We start from the raw sequence: 15,804 nt of genomic DNA on the forward strand, positions 1-15,804 counted from the left end.
AAATAGGGCGTGCCACATTTGTCTGTTATGACACGCCAAGGCCGGCGCACACATACACTTAACTTCTCTCATTTAAGCGTTCCCTTTTCCTCTCGCCGAGCTGCGCGTCGTCATTGGTTAGGCGCGGCCGAAACTTCAGGAGAGTACAAGTACCTTCTGGCCAAGTGAGTCACCGTATGTCACCGTCGCCGCTGAGTGATGAGGAGGAGGGTGAAGCCAAATGTGTACAAGGCCATGCGCTCTCCTCGCGCAGAGAAGGACGTTTCTGGAATGTGGTGGAACGTTCGACGCAGACGCCGCGCTGGCTTCCTTTGCGCCGTTCTGGTTTAACAACAATTGCACCGATTTTGTGACACTACCAGCGACCACATAGCAGCAGCACAATGGCAGCACTAGTGCGTCCTTGCGCTTGCAGTTTCATTTCGATCACTTGCGCCAAATACTGCACGGTTATAGGCAGTGTAAATCACTGTGGTAGCTCTGTTGCTTTGGCATTGGCTGCTGATCCTAATGCAGTAGGTTCGATTCCAGTCGTGGCAACCGTATTTCTGTAGAAGTGAAATGCACATGCGGTTACACACAAATGGCTTTGTTTTCTTCCTTATTTTTTCTTTATCTTATTAGAAAACCTTATTATTCACGCTGACCTTAATTTTGAACAAGCTAGCATGTACCTTACTTGGGTAGTTTTGCTATTAAGGGCAGTTTTCCCATCCTGTGATTAGTATTAAGGCTGATTGATGCCAAAGGCTGCCAATAAATGCTATAGACAGCGGAAGGTACTTGAGGGATGAATGAATGTATTGGATGAAGCTACGTTAAGAGAGCTGTGCACAATGTAAGGCTTGAAAAATTTCGCTGCTCATTGCATAGTTGATCCAAAAATGCATCACAGCAGTTACAATAGAAACTCGTTCATAAGTCTTTTTGAAATGTGAAAATGTATTATGTGGGAAAACGTGGGTCTGACCTGTCTGATTTTGAAAAAGTAACTGTTGAATGAGGTACAAAGGCATTTAATGTTGAGATTTTTACTGCATAAAAGTTTAGATTGACATATAGACATCAAATATGAACAGATCCTTTTTTCGCTCTTGGAGAATTTAGTCCGTATTTGTGTTGCCCTCAGCAGGGAAGAGATTTAGTAACAACTCTGTTCGTAGAAGGCAATTACGAGCAGGGGTCGCTTCCTTGGTTGCTTCCGGATGCTTTGCCCCTTACACCATTGACATGTGGAGAAGCCATCACGATAGCATACAGTTGCTGCGTTTCCTCATGCTTCGTTCCCCAGACTCAGCCCACTCTTATGCAAGCAAATAGTTGTAGTTTTAAAATGCTTCACCCTTATGCCCCTAAGTCACTGCAAAGAAGCCAGCCCGTTTCCCTTCATGGTCATGTTTTCACGGGATCGGGCACCTCACATGTTGGCTCGTTGGCTTTCTTTGATGCTTTTCCCTTTTTCACCTCTGTACTGCAGGAAAGCAACTGTGGCAGTTGAAGGCTGCTGATCAGTTATTAAAGTCGTGAGCGCTTATTAACATGTGTCCGGTCGATCACAAAACATATTATACGACCACGATTTGCCAAACTTTCAGACATAGTAACAGGGAAATAGTGTTATCCGGAAAAGTATTAACTGGGGCAAAAATAGTGTAACTTTGGGAGATGTTTTACTGCCCGTGATTTTGAGCACATGAAACAGGAAATTGTATGAACCGGGAGCATATCAGCAAGGTTGTACTGTATCACTGCAGTGCTGTGCTCTCAGCCCTCGTGTATTGGAGGGTTTTGGGTGGATTCAAAAGAACTGCACGCTTACCTGCAAAGAGGGAAGCTGCATTCGTGCAACAGTGTCTCGACACCAGGCGTCATATACCAGCTGGTGTCATAGCACTGCTGCTGCCCTGCTGCTCACATGACCTGTTAACATTTCTAGCCAGTTGAATGATGTAACTTATTTCAAAGACTGAAGTTGCATGCTTTTCTTTTCAGGAAAGCTTCTTCATTCTTGCAAGATATTATGGGACATATATTGGTGAACCTGCCCTGTTTCTGGTTTTAACACTTGAAATTGTGTACTAACTTCCTACATTTCTACATTAGCCACAAAGGAATTAGCTCAAAAATTTAAAATAAGACAATTTTTGTTGAAATGACGTTTTTTAGAGCTTCAAGGGATGATATGCCTTCAGCAAACATCATGGCTTGCATTCAAATATGGATTGCAGTGCATAAACAAATAGATGTCTAAACAGATGTAAATTTCATCATGTTAGGTATGGTAGAAGTACGTTAAATATAGCAGTTCTAAATGGAAACTTTTTGCTCCAATGATTCCTGCCACACCTGGCAGCAGTTGCAGAACCTACAACTGTAGCAGCAGGTGTCTTAGTAGTGGTAGCGAAAACTTGCCTGTCCCTCTCTTGCCGTGTGCGAGTGGGCGTGTGTGTGCGAGAGAGAGAGAAGGGGGTTGAACACTTATATGTGTGTGGTTTGGTTTGGTTTATGGTGCTCGTCTCGAAACGAACTCAGGTTATGAAAGAGGCTGTAGTGGAGGCAGGCTCCGGAAATTTCTACCACCTGGGGCTCTTTAATGTGCACCGACACCGTACATAACATGGGTGCCTTGCTTTTTGAAAAGTGGCCGGCATTGCCGGGATTCGAACTTATATGTGCGTGTTGAAGTAGCCACTTCGTATAATACTACAGGAATTTTATGAAGGATGTACCCACATCTCCTCATTAAGCGTGAATGATTAATACACTTCTCACCTTGAGCGTTGTTCTCGGGAATCTGCTCAGAACCATTTAGAGGGCTTTACTAACTGATGAAAGTCCTGGTCCAGTACGTTCCGTGCTTCATAACTTCTCTTAGATCAGGCTCAAAGTGATGTTTAAGGGCTCTCCGTATGTTCATATGAAGCACTGCACAGGAGCTCATTCCAACACACGCTCTATGCTAAATCTTTCTAGTTTGGGCTAAAGCAGTCTATTCAAGGCGCTAAGGCTTCCTTTGTTGGTGTCGTATTGGTTGGTAAGCATGTTCATATTAAAACTTTAAGTTAGCCAATGGAAATCTTCAGTGAATCAAGTTTGTGCACATTAAGTGAAAGCTCCAATGCACACTCAGCCTATTGCTTGCCTTTTGTTTGAGCTATTGAGAGGATAAGAGCAATGCTTGGATGCTTCTCCTCAATGCTGTTCTTCTCACCTGTGAAAATGGTCTGTACAAGAAGGCTCTTGTGGTCTTTGCAGGTGACTATGCTGCTGCTGATAAATGGACTCTCAAGATGCACCAGAGGGTGCACGTCGATGACAAACCGTTCAGGTTAGTGTGGTTGAGATCCTGAGGGCATACCTTTCTTTGAAGTTGAAAGCATTTCAAGAAGCAATAGAATGCTGTGCCTATGTTTGTACTTATGTAATGTCATTTTTGCTTGCCTGCTTTTTTTGTTTTCTTTCTTTTTGCAGAGTAAATGAGTGCAATAGCTTATACTAATTGCAGACAAACGTCGCTATACATTGCATTATATTTCCATGCTTTATTAAGTAAAACCTCGTTACAAGAGACACTCAAGGGACCCGAAAAAGATGTCTCTTGTAACCAAGGTCTCTTGTAACCAAAGAATTCCTCCCAACACGCATGTGCAGCAGTTTAGATCCCCTTAACTAAATTCTGTTCCATATCAGTGTCCTGTTTTGTTGCAATATGCCAGAAACCAAGAAGGAGTGCCTCTTGACTGGAAAGTCAGAATGTCCTTATTTAGCCATTGTCATTACATTCCTGTGTGAGTGAAACAGAGGCATTTTGACGTGTGACTGAAACAATAAGGACATTTTGACTTCCCAGTCAAGAGGAGGCCTTCGTTCTCGGTTCCTGACAAACTGCAACAAAAAAATGACACTGATATGGAACAGAATTTAGTTAAGGGAATATAAACTGCCGCACATACAAGTTGGTACCAGTCAGCTGCATTGCATAAGTGTACCTGTGTTGTGTCTCTTATAAATAGTGAAGAAGTTACTTTAGGGACCTGCGAAAGTTGTCCTTAGTAACAGAGTGTCTCTTGTAACCATGTCTCTTGTATGCAATGTTGTTAACATGGCAAACATAGGAAAGCCAACCAAACCATTTTCAAGTGTCTCTTATAACCAAGTGTCTCTTGTAACCATGTCTCTTGTAACAATATTCTACTGTAGTTCCTTGATAGAGGCTAAGCTACAATAGATAGTTTGTCTTTCTTTTGGCATGGCTATACTGCTCATATGTGCTGGTCTCCTTAGCCTTCTTTCATGCGCGACTGTTCGAAAACAAACCAATCCCTAGCCAGGAAATGCGATGCGTGTGTACCTCGTGTTGGTGAAAGGTGCAAGCGACACACCTATTACTCCGCATGTGCAGTGGGGACCTCATAAAACCGGATCATGCCTCTGCCAGGCACATGCCCTGAATCATTTGTTTGCGGCCAGTTTCCTTTGTAACGGATGAATTTCTTTATTCCTCCCCAAGATCACCGCATTTTAGAAGAGGTTGTTTCCACAATGGGTAGTGGTTTATGGAAACTTCTTTTAGTGTTCTTGACCTTATAAATTTGGCGTGTTCACTGCATCAAGTAGACTGGGTGGAATGTATTGCTTTCTCCAACTGTGCTGCATCTTCAGCCTTTTCGTGTCAGAACAGATGGGAGGGAAAGCAATTTTTTTCATTTCATTTAGAAAAGAGGTCCAGCTGTTATGATACATAGGCTGATTGTGTGTCATGAGAAACTAGGCCTCATCCAGTGCCCTCAATATAGTGGGGTCATTGTGAAGGTTAGCCATCGCTGCCCTGAAAAAGGCTTATGGACCTGCATTAAAAATTTAAGGACAGTGCATGGATTGCGTATTTATAAGTGTAAGTAGCTGCTCATAAGGGGCCTATTCATCCTATTTTGTGGCAACTTTCCAAGAAAACCATTTATGTTGTTGGCATGTTTCAGGGCTGGGAACAAATTGAAGCCATCTGGTAATGCATGAATGTCTGACATAATTGATTCAGTGGATGATGTTGAAGGTCGTGTTTGAAAAATGCTTGCAATTTTTAACATTATAAATTCTTCTTTTTTTTTTTTCTCTCTCTCTCTATTCTTGTCGTGGAGCGGTTCATTGGATCACATGAGACACATTATTTGTGCTGAACATAGACTAGGGATGTTTAGATACACAATTTAGTGATTCCTCTGTTTTCATTCTGAAATTAAAAGCTTTACAACCTGAAGCCCTGCTTTGAAGCACTGGGAAGCTGAGCAGGATGTTAGCAAGTAATTATTTGGTGGGAGTTCTGGACTGAATCACCTGACCAGACTCTGAGGCTACTGAGCAGGTACCACACAGAAAGCATAAGCATGAGCTCTCTCATGGCTTCTTTTGCCTGAGAAAGCAGTAGCAAGCATTAACTGAGGACTCAACACTCCTTGGCATTCTATTCGCCCGCTGATCATGGCCCTTGTGGGTAAGCTCAGAGAATTTTTAAAGGGCCAATTGAACTCACTATAGCATGTACAAAGCACCTTCAGCTGGGGACCCTTGAATGCAAGAAAAAATACTAATAGTGCTTCTTTGTTCTTACTGAATGCTTCCATATTACGATAAGATTACGATATATACTCGTGTAATGAACCTACTTTTTTTTTTTTTTCCAAGAAAAGTTGATGTCAATTAGAAGGGCAGGTTCATTACATGGGGAAACGTGTTGACAGATGTTTTGTGAAAGTCAAAATTCCGCGTATATTCATCCGTCGTCTGCCCTCCATCCATATAACAGTCATCAACGAAAGCAAAGGTTTTTATCTTCGTTCACTTCAAAAAGTGTTTGCTGCCATCGTGTGTTCCAACGATTTTGTGGCAATGGACGATGCCCACCCCAATCCCGGCACGATAAAGCAAACATAATGAACCCCAAGCTTGTGCTACTGAGTGTGCAGCAGCTCAGGCAGTGCGTCGAGCAAACCACTGCCAGCAAGGGCACGCAGCATTTGGCGCTCTGCATAGTTCGCCCTGCGAATCAAGACTGAGCTATATGCAAGTGAAAAAAGGAGCGATGCGATGAGGCGGCGCGGTGAGAGCGATCATGGTTTGCTCCGTCGCTTACTGGGGAAGATACATGCACGTGACAGCACGAACCGACGGCAACGCGAAACGGTGACGACGCTTTGGGTTGCTGGCATAGTACACCACAAAACTATTTGCAAATGCAAGAACAGTCACAACAATTGCAAGAATTTATTTATTTTGCTACAACGTGCAAAACAAAATGCATTTCCAACACACCGTACTGAGCATGAAACGTCTAACATGTGTTAACTTGCACAATACTGACATTTATAGATTCGCTGGATCCACCATACAAATGGTCACGTGACCTTTTGTCTTTTTTAGTTGCCATTAGACATTCATTGAATTTTTGGGCATTCACCATTGTTCGTACAGAGCGTGAAATGTATGTGGCAATGCACAATCACTGGGCAACAATGCAGAAAAAAGAAAGCGTGCGAAATGAGCGGCAGTGGCGTGCGCTTCGCGTTCATACTGTTGGCTGATACGCATGCACTTACGGGCGAACGAGCAAAATTTTCTATTTCGGCAGATCCGAGCGACGAGCCAACAACACAGGCAATTCTGTTCGCGCGACACATGCTGCCGTTGCATTCGCATGATTTTCATGTACATGTAGCTTGGTCTTCACCCTGATCCCCACCCTCGCTGCTGAAGCTAACGCCAAAAGATGGATATGCCGCAATATTATTGCTGCGCAGCACCTTGGTAGGCTGCCAAGGTGTGCGCTTTGGACTTGGGTGGTGAAGTTGTTGGGACGCACTAACGGTTAATGCTTTCTCCCTTTAAATTAAATTCTCAGTGGCAAAATCGTGGGGTGGGTTTATTATGCGAATGGGTTCATTACGCAAGCAAATACGGTGTTACTATTGTCTGTGTTTGTGGGCTTACAACATTGTGCAGTTTGTCCTGAATTCAGCTGTTATTCCTAGTGTTAAAGAATATCCCCTGCTTCAGTGGTCACTGTGGCAGGAGCTGCTTGGCAGTCCTCATCAGAAGGGTCTTTCTTCATGCGCAGGTGCCAGATGTGCCCCTTTGCAGGTCGTCACCAGAATCAGCTCCTGGTACATCTGCGAACACACACAGGGGATGCACCTTTCCAGTGCCCCGAGTGTTCTGCTCGATTCCGCATCAGCTCTGACCTACAGCGTCACCGCCGTACCCACACAGGCGAACGGCCCTACGCATGCCGCCATTGTCCATACCAGGCCTCTGTGCTCAGTTGAGTGTTCATTCAGTGCATACACATTTTGCATTTTTGAGTGCCATCAGAACTTAACTCCTTGTCTCTTCTATTTGCTCTTCATGCCCTTCATGTTTCAAGATTGTCATGCTTTTTTGATTCATGTTTATAATTTTTTAACAGAGAGAAGTTGGACAAATTCATAAGAGAGAAAGTCAATGAAAACATGGCTTTTTTTTTTTATATAAATGAAGATGTTTGGACAAGTCTAGCTTGTAAGAATGTGATTGATAAAGTGTGGCTGTGTATTTGTGTGTGTATATTTTAATTTAGTGTTTTAATGTTTCCACTTCAACAGTTACACAGTATGCTGCATTAGACATAGAAGAGCTGTTTGGGACAGTATATCATGGCCAGTTTGCACAAGCCTTTGAAATCTTTGAATGCTCTTGAATTTCTAGAAACTGTTTCAAAGGCCCTTGAAGCTACTTAAATATTGATGCGCTCCTTAAAATGCCTTGGAGAATTAGGTTTGAGCCGGCTTATCTCTAAAAAGTAGAGCTGTGTGAAATATCAAAATGTTGGTCGTATTGCAAATTAAAATATTCAAAAAAACAGTGTGAATCAAATATTATTGGAATATACTACCAAGCTAAATTCAAATGAAATCTGCAAACCGTGACCAGAAAACAGCAAATTTTTTAAAGGTAAGCATGCAACAAATTCTTGGATGCGAACTGGGGAATACTGCGCTACTTGATAGACAGAGACAAGTGAAAGACGACACACGATTGAAGCGCAAAGCGTCGTCTTTCACTTGTCTCTGTCTATCAAGTAGCGCAGTATTCCCCAGTATGATCAACCAACTGGCCCCCGTGTTTGCATTGTTGGATGCAAAGCAAATGTGAATTCCATTTAGACTAGTCCCAGCTGGAAACGACTGGGAATTGTTTTGTTAACTGCCACCTGAAATGCAACATTCATGACAACATATAGCCTGCTTAGCCCTCACGCATTGGTTTCACCGGCTGCAATCCCTATGGTGGGTCTCAGCCATCAAGCGCTGTCACGAACCGCAAAGTGGCAGAAAAAGAAACCATGCCCTCATGTATATGCCTCACCATATGCATGTGGTTGTGGGCTGGCTGAGCAACGCTTCTGTCATAATTTTTTTTTTTGTCCCCTGTGGCCTAAGATGCATAGTTACCTACAGTCGAACCCGGATATATCGAACTCGAAGGGGATCGCGAAAAAGTTCGATATATCGATAATTCGATATACAGAAATTGGCTCGTGACGGCACTTACGATGCGAAAAAACGATACCGTATTTGCCGCGTAATCAACTCACTCGCATAATGAACCCTCTCTCCACTTTTGCGACCGAGAATTTAAAAAAAAAAATGCTTTAAGGCCAGCTCGCTCACATGCAAGCGATTGAGCGACCTCAGCGACGAGCGGCAGCGACAGAGCGAAAAATTTCCATCTTGTTGGAACTGCGTCCCGCTCGCCACTTGAGCCACCGCGGCAGCTCAAAACAAGGTTTCTGTGTCGCTGCGGCAGAAAATCGCGAGCGTTTTCGCTTGCATGCCGATAGCGCGTCACTTCGTTTCGGTCGTCGCATCCACAGCTCATTTCTTGGCAGCGTGCCAAGATGCTGCGCAGCGATAACGTCAAGGGCGCGTTTATCTTTTTATAACTCCTCCGGTGGCGGGGAGTGCACTTGGCAGAGTGCCCGTGATGGCTAGATTGCACAAGTCCGGTCCGATTTATCACGCCGCGCTTGGGGCGGGCGTCATGATCGCAGCAGCTGACGGCGTGCTTCCCTTGATTCATACATGCAAAGATAAACGGCTCCCGCAAAAAAAAAAAAAAGAAAAGAAAAGAAAAAAAAAAGCCTGCCGCTTCTTAACGTCAGCAGCCGCCATATCTTACGCTACGTCGCGCGTACAGCACAACCATAAGAAAGAATGACTCTCGAAAAAAAACAACAACAAAAAAAACAGTGAGCTGCCGCTTCTTAACGTCCGCAGGCGCCATAGCCACGTCAGCCGCCGCGCGCAGAGGGTTCGCAACACACGCTGGAAAAAGCGTCCCACGTCTGTGAAAACGGGCTGAGCTGGCTTGGCGCATGCATAGCGTGTGCTGAAGGAGAGAGCTCGGCAAAAGAATGGGCACACCCACGCACATGGCTTGCAAACGTCATGTGTTGGCGCGCGGGAAACGATAACTGCAGATGCGCGCGCCTTTGGCGAATGGGCGCGGCGCTGTCCAGAACTGTCCCTTCTCATTCCTTCTGCGCGTGGCTTGAAAACGTCACGCGGCAAACGACCAAGAGTGATGCGATCGTCTTTGGGGAAAGCACACTTTCCAGTGCGTAGTGCGGAGTTCGATATATCGAACGACCGGCGAAATTGAGTTCGATATATGACGCGGCTTTCCTATACTTTTACATGGGATTTTCAAGGGGATATTTCGTGAGTTCGATATAACCAAAATTCGATATAATCTGGGTTCGATATAACCGGGTTGGACTGTATTAGATTCTGACGAAAGTTGAAAATGGTCAAAGAGGTCGCTGCGAAATAGCTGCGGCAGTACATGCAGGCCACAACTTCTCCTCCTTACGCAATCCTCCACTGGCTGGGTCGCTCTCATGCATGAGCGTGGGGTGATCTAAGGTAAGATGATCGATGTCAGTCAGTCTCAGGGTTAGTTGTCAGCTGCATCATCGCTAGACACACTGTCGTGCTGCATGGTTACTGCACTTTGTAGTCTCACAGCCAGTTGTCGACTGTGCCATGGCTAGACACACAAACATGCCACATGGCTGCTGCACTTTGTTTTCCCACCCACAATCATGCAGCGGCGATGTGGTGGCAGCGGCTTTGGATGGCCATCAACGCATTACCGCATGGTCTTTTGTTTCATGCTGGCCATCAGTTTTTTGAAGAAAGAGCAAGCTAAGTCTTTTGAAAATGTTCCATTGCTTTGCTGCCAGTTTAATAGACTTGGAATGAATAATTTCTGAATGTTTGGGAGGTTGGCAGACTGCACTTTCACTGTTTGAGCTATTCACGAATTGTTTGAGTAGTGAAAGGGAGTGTATTTCAAGTCAGATAGCTAATGCTGTTCAATAACTATTCGAAATTTTGAATGTTCACACACTCCTACCACAAAGTAATGTTTTGTGGGGACTGTTAGCAGTCCCCTTAGATGTAACAATGGAAGATGGGGAGAAGATGAACAAAGCCGGAAGCAACAATGTGGCACATGGCAGGATAAATCTATCGAGGTCCACTTCTTGACATTCTCCCCCTCCCCCCTCTTTCCTTTTTTTCTGTTGTCATTTCTCTTACGCTTGCCCTTCTCTTATGGAAGCAAACTATTGTGAATGAATCGTCAAGAATGCCTACACGCAATCAGGAGGACACAGCAGAAAGTCAGCACGCATGTCTGAAATGAAGGCACTTGAGCAGGAGCTTGCTGCAAAAAAATGTTACTGTAGGAAGCCAGTCACTAGTCTCTTCAGAGATGCTGATATTAGGAAAGCGCCAGAAGGCTAGGGATTTGGAGGCAGAAATCTTGGCCTTTGTGAGAAAAATAAAGCTAAGCAAGAGTCAAAGGATTTTTAACTTCTGTGATCCAAAATGACTTCATGCCTCCCTTGATCATTTTTCTGTACCGTTTAAATCCTTGATGTTTCTCTAATAATTTTAAGCGAAGCATTCTTAGTGAATCCTCATCTTAGGTCATCTTTGGCCATTTTGGTCCTGAGACTAATTTAATGTACAGATTGAGTGTGCACTTTACATCTGAGCCAAAAGAGATGGGACTACCAAGCTGAATGGGCAGGTTAGTGTCCATGCGATTATATGACAGAAATATATCAGTTTGAAAACTCTTTGGTTAGCACTAATGAATGAGGTGCGCTTCTGAAGAAACTCAAAGCGTCATGGATCACTTTGGGACGTTGAACCCCACAAACCAAACCAAACTATGAAAGTTTCATGGGAGCATCTTATGCTATGTACATCTAGTTCCAATTTTTTTTCTTCGGCTTGCTTGTATCATATCAGTTGTACATGTTGGCATCAGTTATTGAGCAATTTATTTGCTCTTTGGCTACATTGACAGGGAACCAAGAACTGCCCTTTATTCCAAAGGCAGTGTCTTTTGTACAGGTGAGATGATTGACAGCGCCCCCTGCACAACACATATTATGGTCTTTGTTCTTTGAGAAGGAACTAACAAAATACTGTGGTGTCGCCTACAAGGGCAGTTTTTTGAAAGGCTGGCTAAGCAGCTGATATAACTGGCTACACCCCTTGCCAGTCAGAGAAGCAGTTGGCAGCTTGGCTCTACGGTAGAGATGGTCAAGACGGCTCACTTGAATGGCTTATTGGCTCACCTACATCTGTAGAGGTGAGTGGTTCGCACAGGAGGGGCCGCATCTTTTATATACAGTCGCCGACTGATTTTTTTGGACCCTCAAGGGGCCGAGATAGCGTCTGGAAAAACAGGCAGTCCAAAAAAACGAATTCACACAAAAAAAGTCACTTTATTTAGCGAGCGGCTTGAAAATGTGGTCGCCGACTGATTTTTCGGACCCTCAAGGGGCCGAGATAGCGTCCGGAAAAACAGGCAGTCCGAAAAAACGAATTCACACAAAAAAAGTCACTTTATTTAGCGAGCAGCTTGAAAATGTGGTCAATATGCCCCTGCGGGGCGCTACGTTGCTGTATAAGTAAGTCGGCAATGGTGACGTTCTCGCTGTACAGAGCTCAGGTTAGTTTACTGCTAGTTGGCAGCACAGCCTCTGACTCCTCGCTGTCGGAGCCCAAGTCATCACTTTCAAGCACCTGGCGAACAATTTCGTCATCGATGAGCTCAGCGCAGAGCTCGATCTCGCTGTCAGCGTTAGCAAACTGCTGCAGCGTTACTTGTATGGGAATGGCTTCTGAAGCGCGCAAGTGCTCGATTAGGTCAGCACATAAAGACGGCTGATGGGATTCACTGGTGCTATCATCGGATGACGACGGCACTTTATCGCTGATCGCGAAACCAGCGTGGCGGAAGCAATTCCGCAGTGTCTTCTCGGTCACCGCCTTCCATGCATCGGAAAGCATGCCGAGTGAGACAAGTCGACACTGTAGGTTTTGCCGCTGTTTACGCATAACACCATGCGACTGAGCACGCGTGACCGATAGAGGTGCTTGAGTGTCCGGATAACGCCCGGCGTTAGTGTCCGGTAGTTGACGCAGCGATGTTAACAGTGCAACACACAACATGTGAATGGCGGCCGTGGCGACTGACGACTGTGCACAACGGGCAGCACGGCAGCTGTCACTGGCGGGACGGTGCAGCAAGCGGTGCCTGCTATTGAGGCTATACCGGGTATGCGAGGTTCCAATCGGCGGACGATATGACACGTGGGTTCGAGGTTGCAGAAAACCAAAATGGCACCGGCGTTGTTAGCGTTTTCGGTAGCTCTTGAGTCACGGATTGAAAGAAAAAGTCCGGAAAATCGAACGAGAAGGATTTCAAACGTCCGAAATTTCGGTCGGTGTTATACATTGACTCTATGGAGTGCGTGGCGGTGCCATGGCAAGGTCCGGGTTTTCAGGCAGGTCCGAAAAATTGGGCGTCCGAAATATCGGTCGGCGACTGTGTATATATATATATAATATTGTGGCGCCCAGAAATGGGGGGGAGATAAGAGAAGATGAGGTCGATAAAGAAGCAGCTCATGCTGAGACTCGCAAGTGGACATAGCTGCGTCTTTGACGTCTGTTCTGCGTTACTAGAACCTCGCTCGTAACATCTTGGTGAGAGGCGCTGTGTAGACGTTCACCAAAAACCCCGAAGACGCAGCTATGTCCACTTGCGAGTCCCAGCATGAGCCACTTTTTCATCGACCTCATCTTCTCTTATCTCCATTTCTGGGCGTCACAATATCAATATTAATAAAAAATAAAATCAATTTTGGCCTTCACATGACACAGCAAGCGCTGGCATTTAGCATCAGTTTCTGCCTGCGGTTGTGATTGCAGTTGCAGTTTTTGCCTGTTGAGACAACTGAGGCAGGTGCTACGAAAGAACGCGGAAAATTCGGACCACTTTGCTCTGCTTTTGACCTCTCCAGAGCATGGCTCCGCTCCGGGCATTAAAAACACTGCGTACCAAGCACGCTTATAGTACGACAACATTGACCTCGATCCCCTGACGCCCTGACGTCGGGGGAGGATGGCCCCGAACCATCCCGTCTAATCCAGTTCGCCGGGTCTTCTGTTGCTCATGATGGTGGCCTGGTGTCCAGTCCCTTCTTTGTGTTTGGCGTGAAGGGCAGTTGTGCGGCAAGCGCGACGAGCATATGGTCATTATTTCACTCTTCTTACCTCCAACTGACTTCTTTCACTTCTCTTCCAATCAGATGTATAACAGTAGTAGTCAGTGCTCTGTGTGTCCCCTTCTATCTTCGTCCTCGTTCTACGCGCTATTTCATCAAAACAGTAAATTGCACGTTCGATTGTCTTTTGAGACACGAAAGACTTCGTTTTCAAATGTTGTTGCTGCACCAGCAAGCAATGCATGACCGATGAGTGTTGCGAGACAGCATTCGAACAGCAGCATGGTATTGAACGGGTCCATTCTTTGCCAATTAAGGCTTCTTTACTCCCCCCTTCAGTGGCATCGGGTGTCACACTATATTATGCATACAGAGCCAAAGGGATTGCCGCGGACCATTTTACACAGCAGACAAGTACGAGTACCGGTCCCCACTCGTCGGCATGGAACGAAACCACAAAACTTAAAGACAAAAAAAAAGTGCGGGCACCAGCAGCAGTGCGCCCGCGGTACCCGCGGGAAGATCCGAAGGCAATGGGTTGGTTGTGACACTGACAAGGAAGGGCGGTATAGTTGCTTTTTTGCTTTGCGTTTTGAAAAATTTCACCCAGCTCCGACAGACAAGGCCCACTGAATGAGAGAGAACTGGCTTTTCAAAAGAACCGACGTTCCAGCCATCTAGCAGATCTCCATCCATGGAACAAAAACAAAAGAACCACCTTACTCGCTTTCCAAAAAAACGGTGCACTCCGCTCAAAAGACAGCTGAGGGCGAGGACATATTGTGAATCTCGCAAGAAAGGGCAGGAGGTTGCTTTCTCGCATCGCTAATAGATGGCACAGAAGTCGCACCCGCCTGTGACGGAAAGGTTCACTGAACGAGAGAACCAGCAACCAGCTTTCCGAAAAATCCGACTGCTTCGACCGCTCCAATGGCTCCGACGGATCCGGCTCCGACTTTGCGGAGCCAAATGGCTCACCCACTTTTTGAAAGGAGCGGCTCCGAAGATTTGGCTCACTCCGGAGCAACCCATCCCTACTCTACAGGTGGGCAAGTTTTGCGGTCCTTTGAGGATGCTGTTTTGTCCACTTGATATAGTCAAGAGAAAGAGCCATCACTCCCCTAACTAAAGCATCTCAAAAATAAATTAGCAGTGGCTTAGCGCAGCAATGACGGGATATACGTAGCGAGAGGTACACACTTTCGCAAATTCGAATGGTGTGATCAGTCACACGATGGGCCTTCACATCTTCTTCTGTTGGTTCCCGTTGGCTGATGTCTTCCATAGCACGGCCGCTCAATGGAATCGCACTTGGTTGCGGCCCGTCGTGTCGCCCGGAACAGCCGTATTGCGCCTAGTTCTCATCGCCACCGCTCCGTGACGAGTTCGGGCGGAGAGCTGCACGCAGCGGCCGTGGCTGTGCTTTCGTTTAGGCGTCCGCGCGGTCGGCGCTTGGTTATTTTAGGATTTATGAGCGGCTTCTCACACATTATGGTGATGCTATGTGCAAGTTTGCTATTGATAAGGTGATAGCGGCATGTCATCATCACTGGGCTTTTCCAAGCCATTCGTGGACTTCCGTTTACAACGAGATTCGAGGCAGTCGTGTGCTTCGCTGAGTGGGCACCCATTTAGTTGCGTTTCAACCACTGTAATAACGTATTAGATATTACAATCTTGAAATCGGGACAAGGTTTGGGGCCATTTATTCAGCATGCACTTTTCTGGAAACTTACAATTCAGGACGTAGCGTTCAACATTATTGTTCAGCCTGTTCGTTTTCACTGGAAATAACATTCTCATCTCTGATAAAGATATTCCGAACTTGCTTAACGCTGCTTTTTGTTCAGTATTTACATCAGAACCTGGCACTGACCTACCTTCTTTTACATCCTGCGGTCATTCACCCATGCATGATAAATAAAATAAACGCTAACGGCATTGCAGCACTAATTGATTCTCTGAAGCTAACTTCATCAGCCGGCATCGATGGCGTTAATTTCAAAATATTAAAGAGCACTAAGCATTCAAGTAGTGTTATCTTATCACACATTTTTCAGCAGTCGCTCTCATCTGGTGCGGTTCCACAAGATTGGAAAGTGGGGAAGGTCATCCCAGTTCCAAAGAAAGGTAATCCGTTTTCTCCCAACAACTACCGTCCCAAATCACTCACGAGTTTT

At 45.5% G+C, this 15,804-nt stretch overlaps 1 protein-coding gene across 3 annotated transcripts in view; it reads left to right on the forward strand.

The window, feature by feature from the left end:
* Window positions 1–15,804, forward strand: part of LOC146204266 (uncharacterized) — an 87,718-nt gene that overhangs the window by 51,055 nt on the left and 20,859 nt on the right. For all 3 annotated transcript variants that reach the window (XM_084589213.1, XM_084589214.1, XM_084589215.1), the window contains exons 6-7: window positions 3,256–3,328; window positions 7,112–7,314. In XM_084589213.1, coding sequence (XP_084445339.1) covers window positions 3,256–3,328; window positions 7,112–7,314 — 276 coding nt within the window. The remainder of the gene's footprint in view (window positions 1–3,255; window positions 3,329–7,111; window positions 7,315–15,804) is intronic.

Source organism: Amblyomma maculatum, chromosome 1 (genome assembly GCF_055883805.1).
Source record: "Amblyomma maculatum isolate TAMU_Amacu chromosome 1, ASM5588380v1, whole genome shotgun sequence".
Taxonomy (NCBI): Eukaryota; Metazoa; Arthropoda; class Arachnida; order Ixodida; family Ixodidae; genus Amblyomma; species Amblyomma maculatum.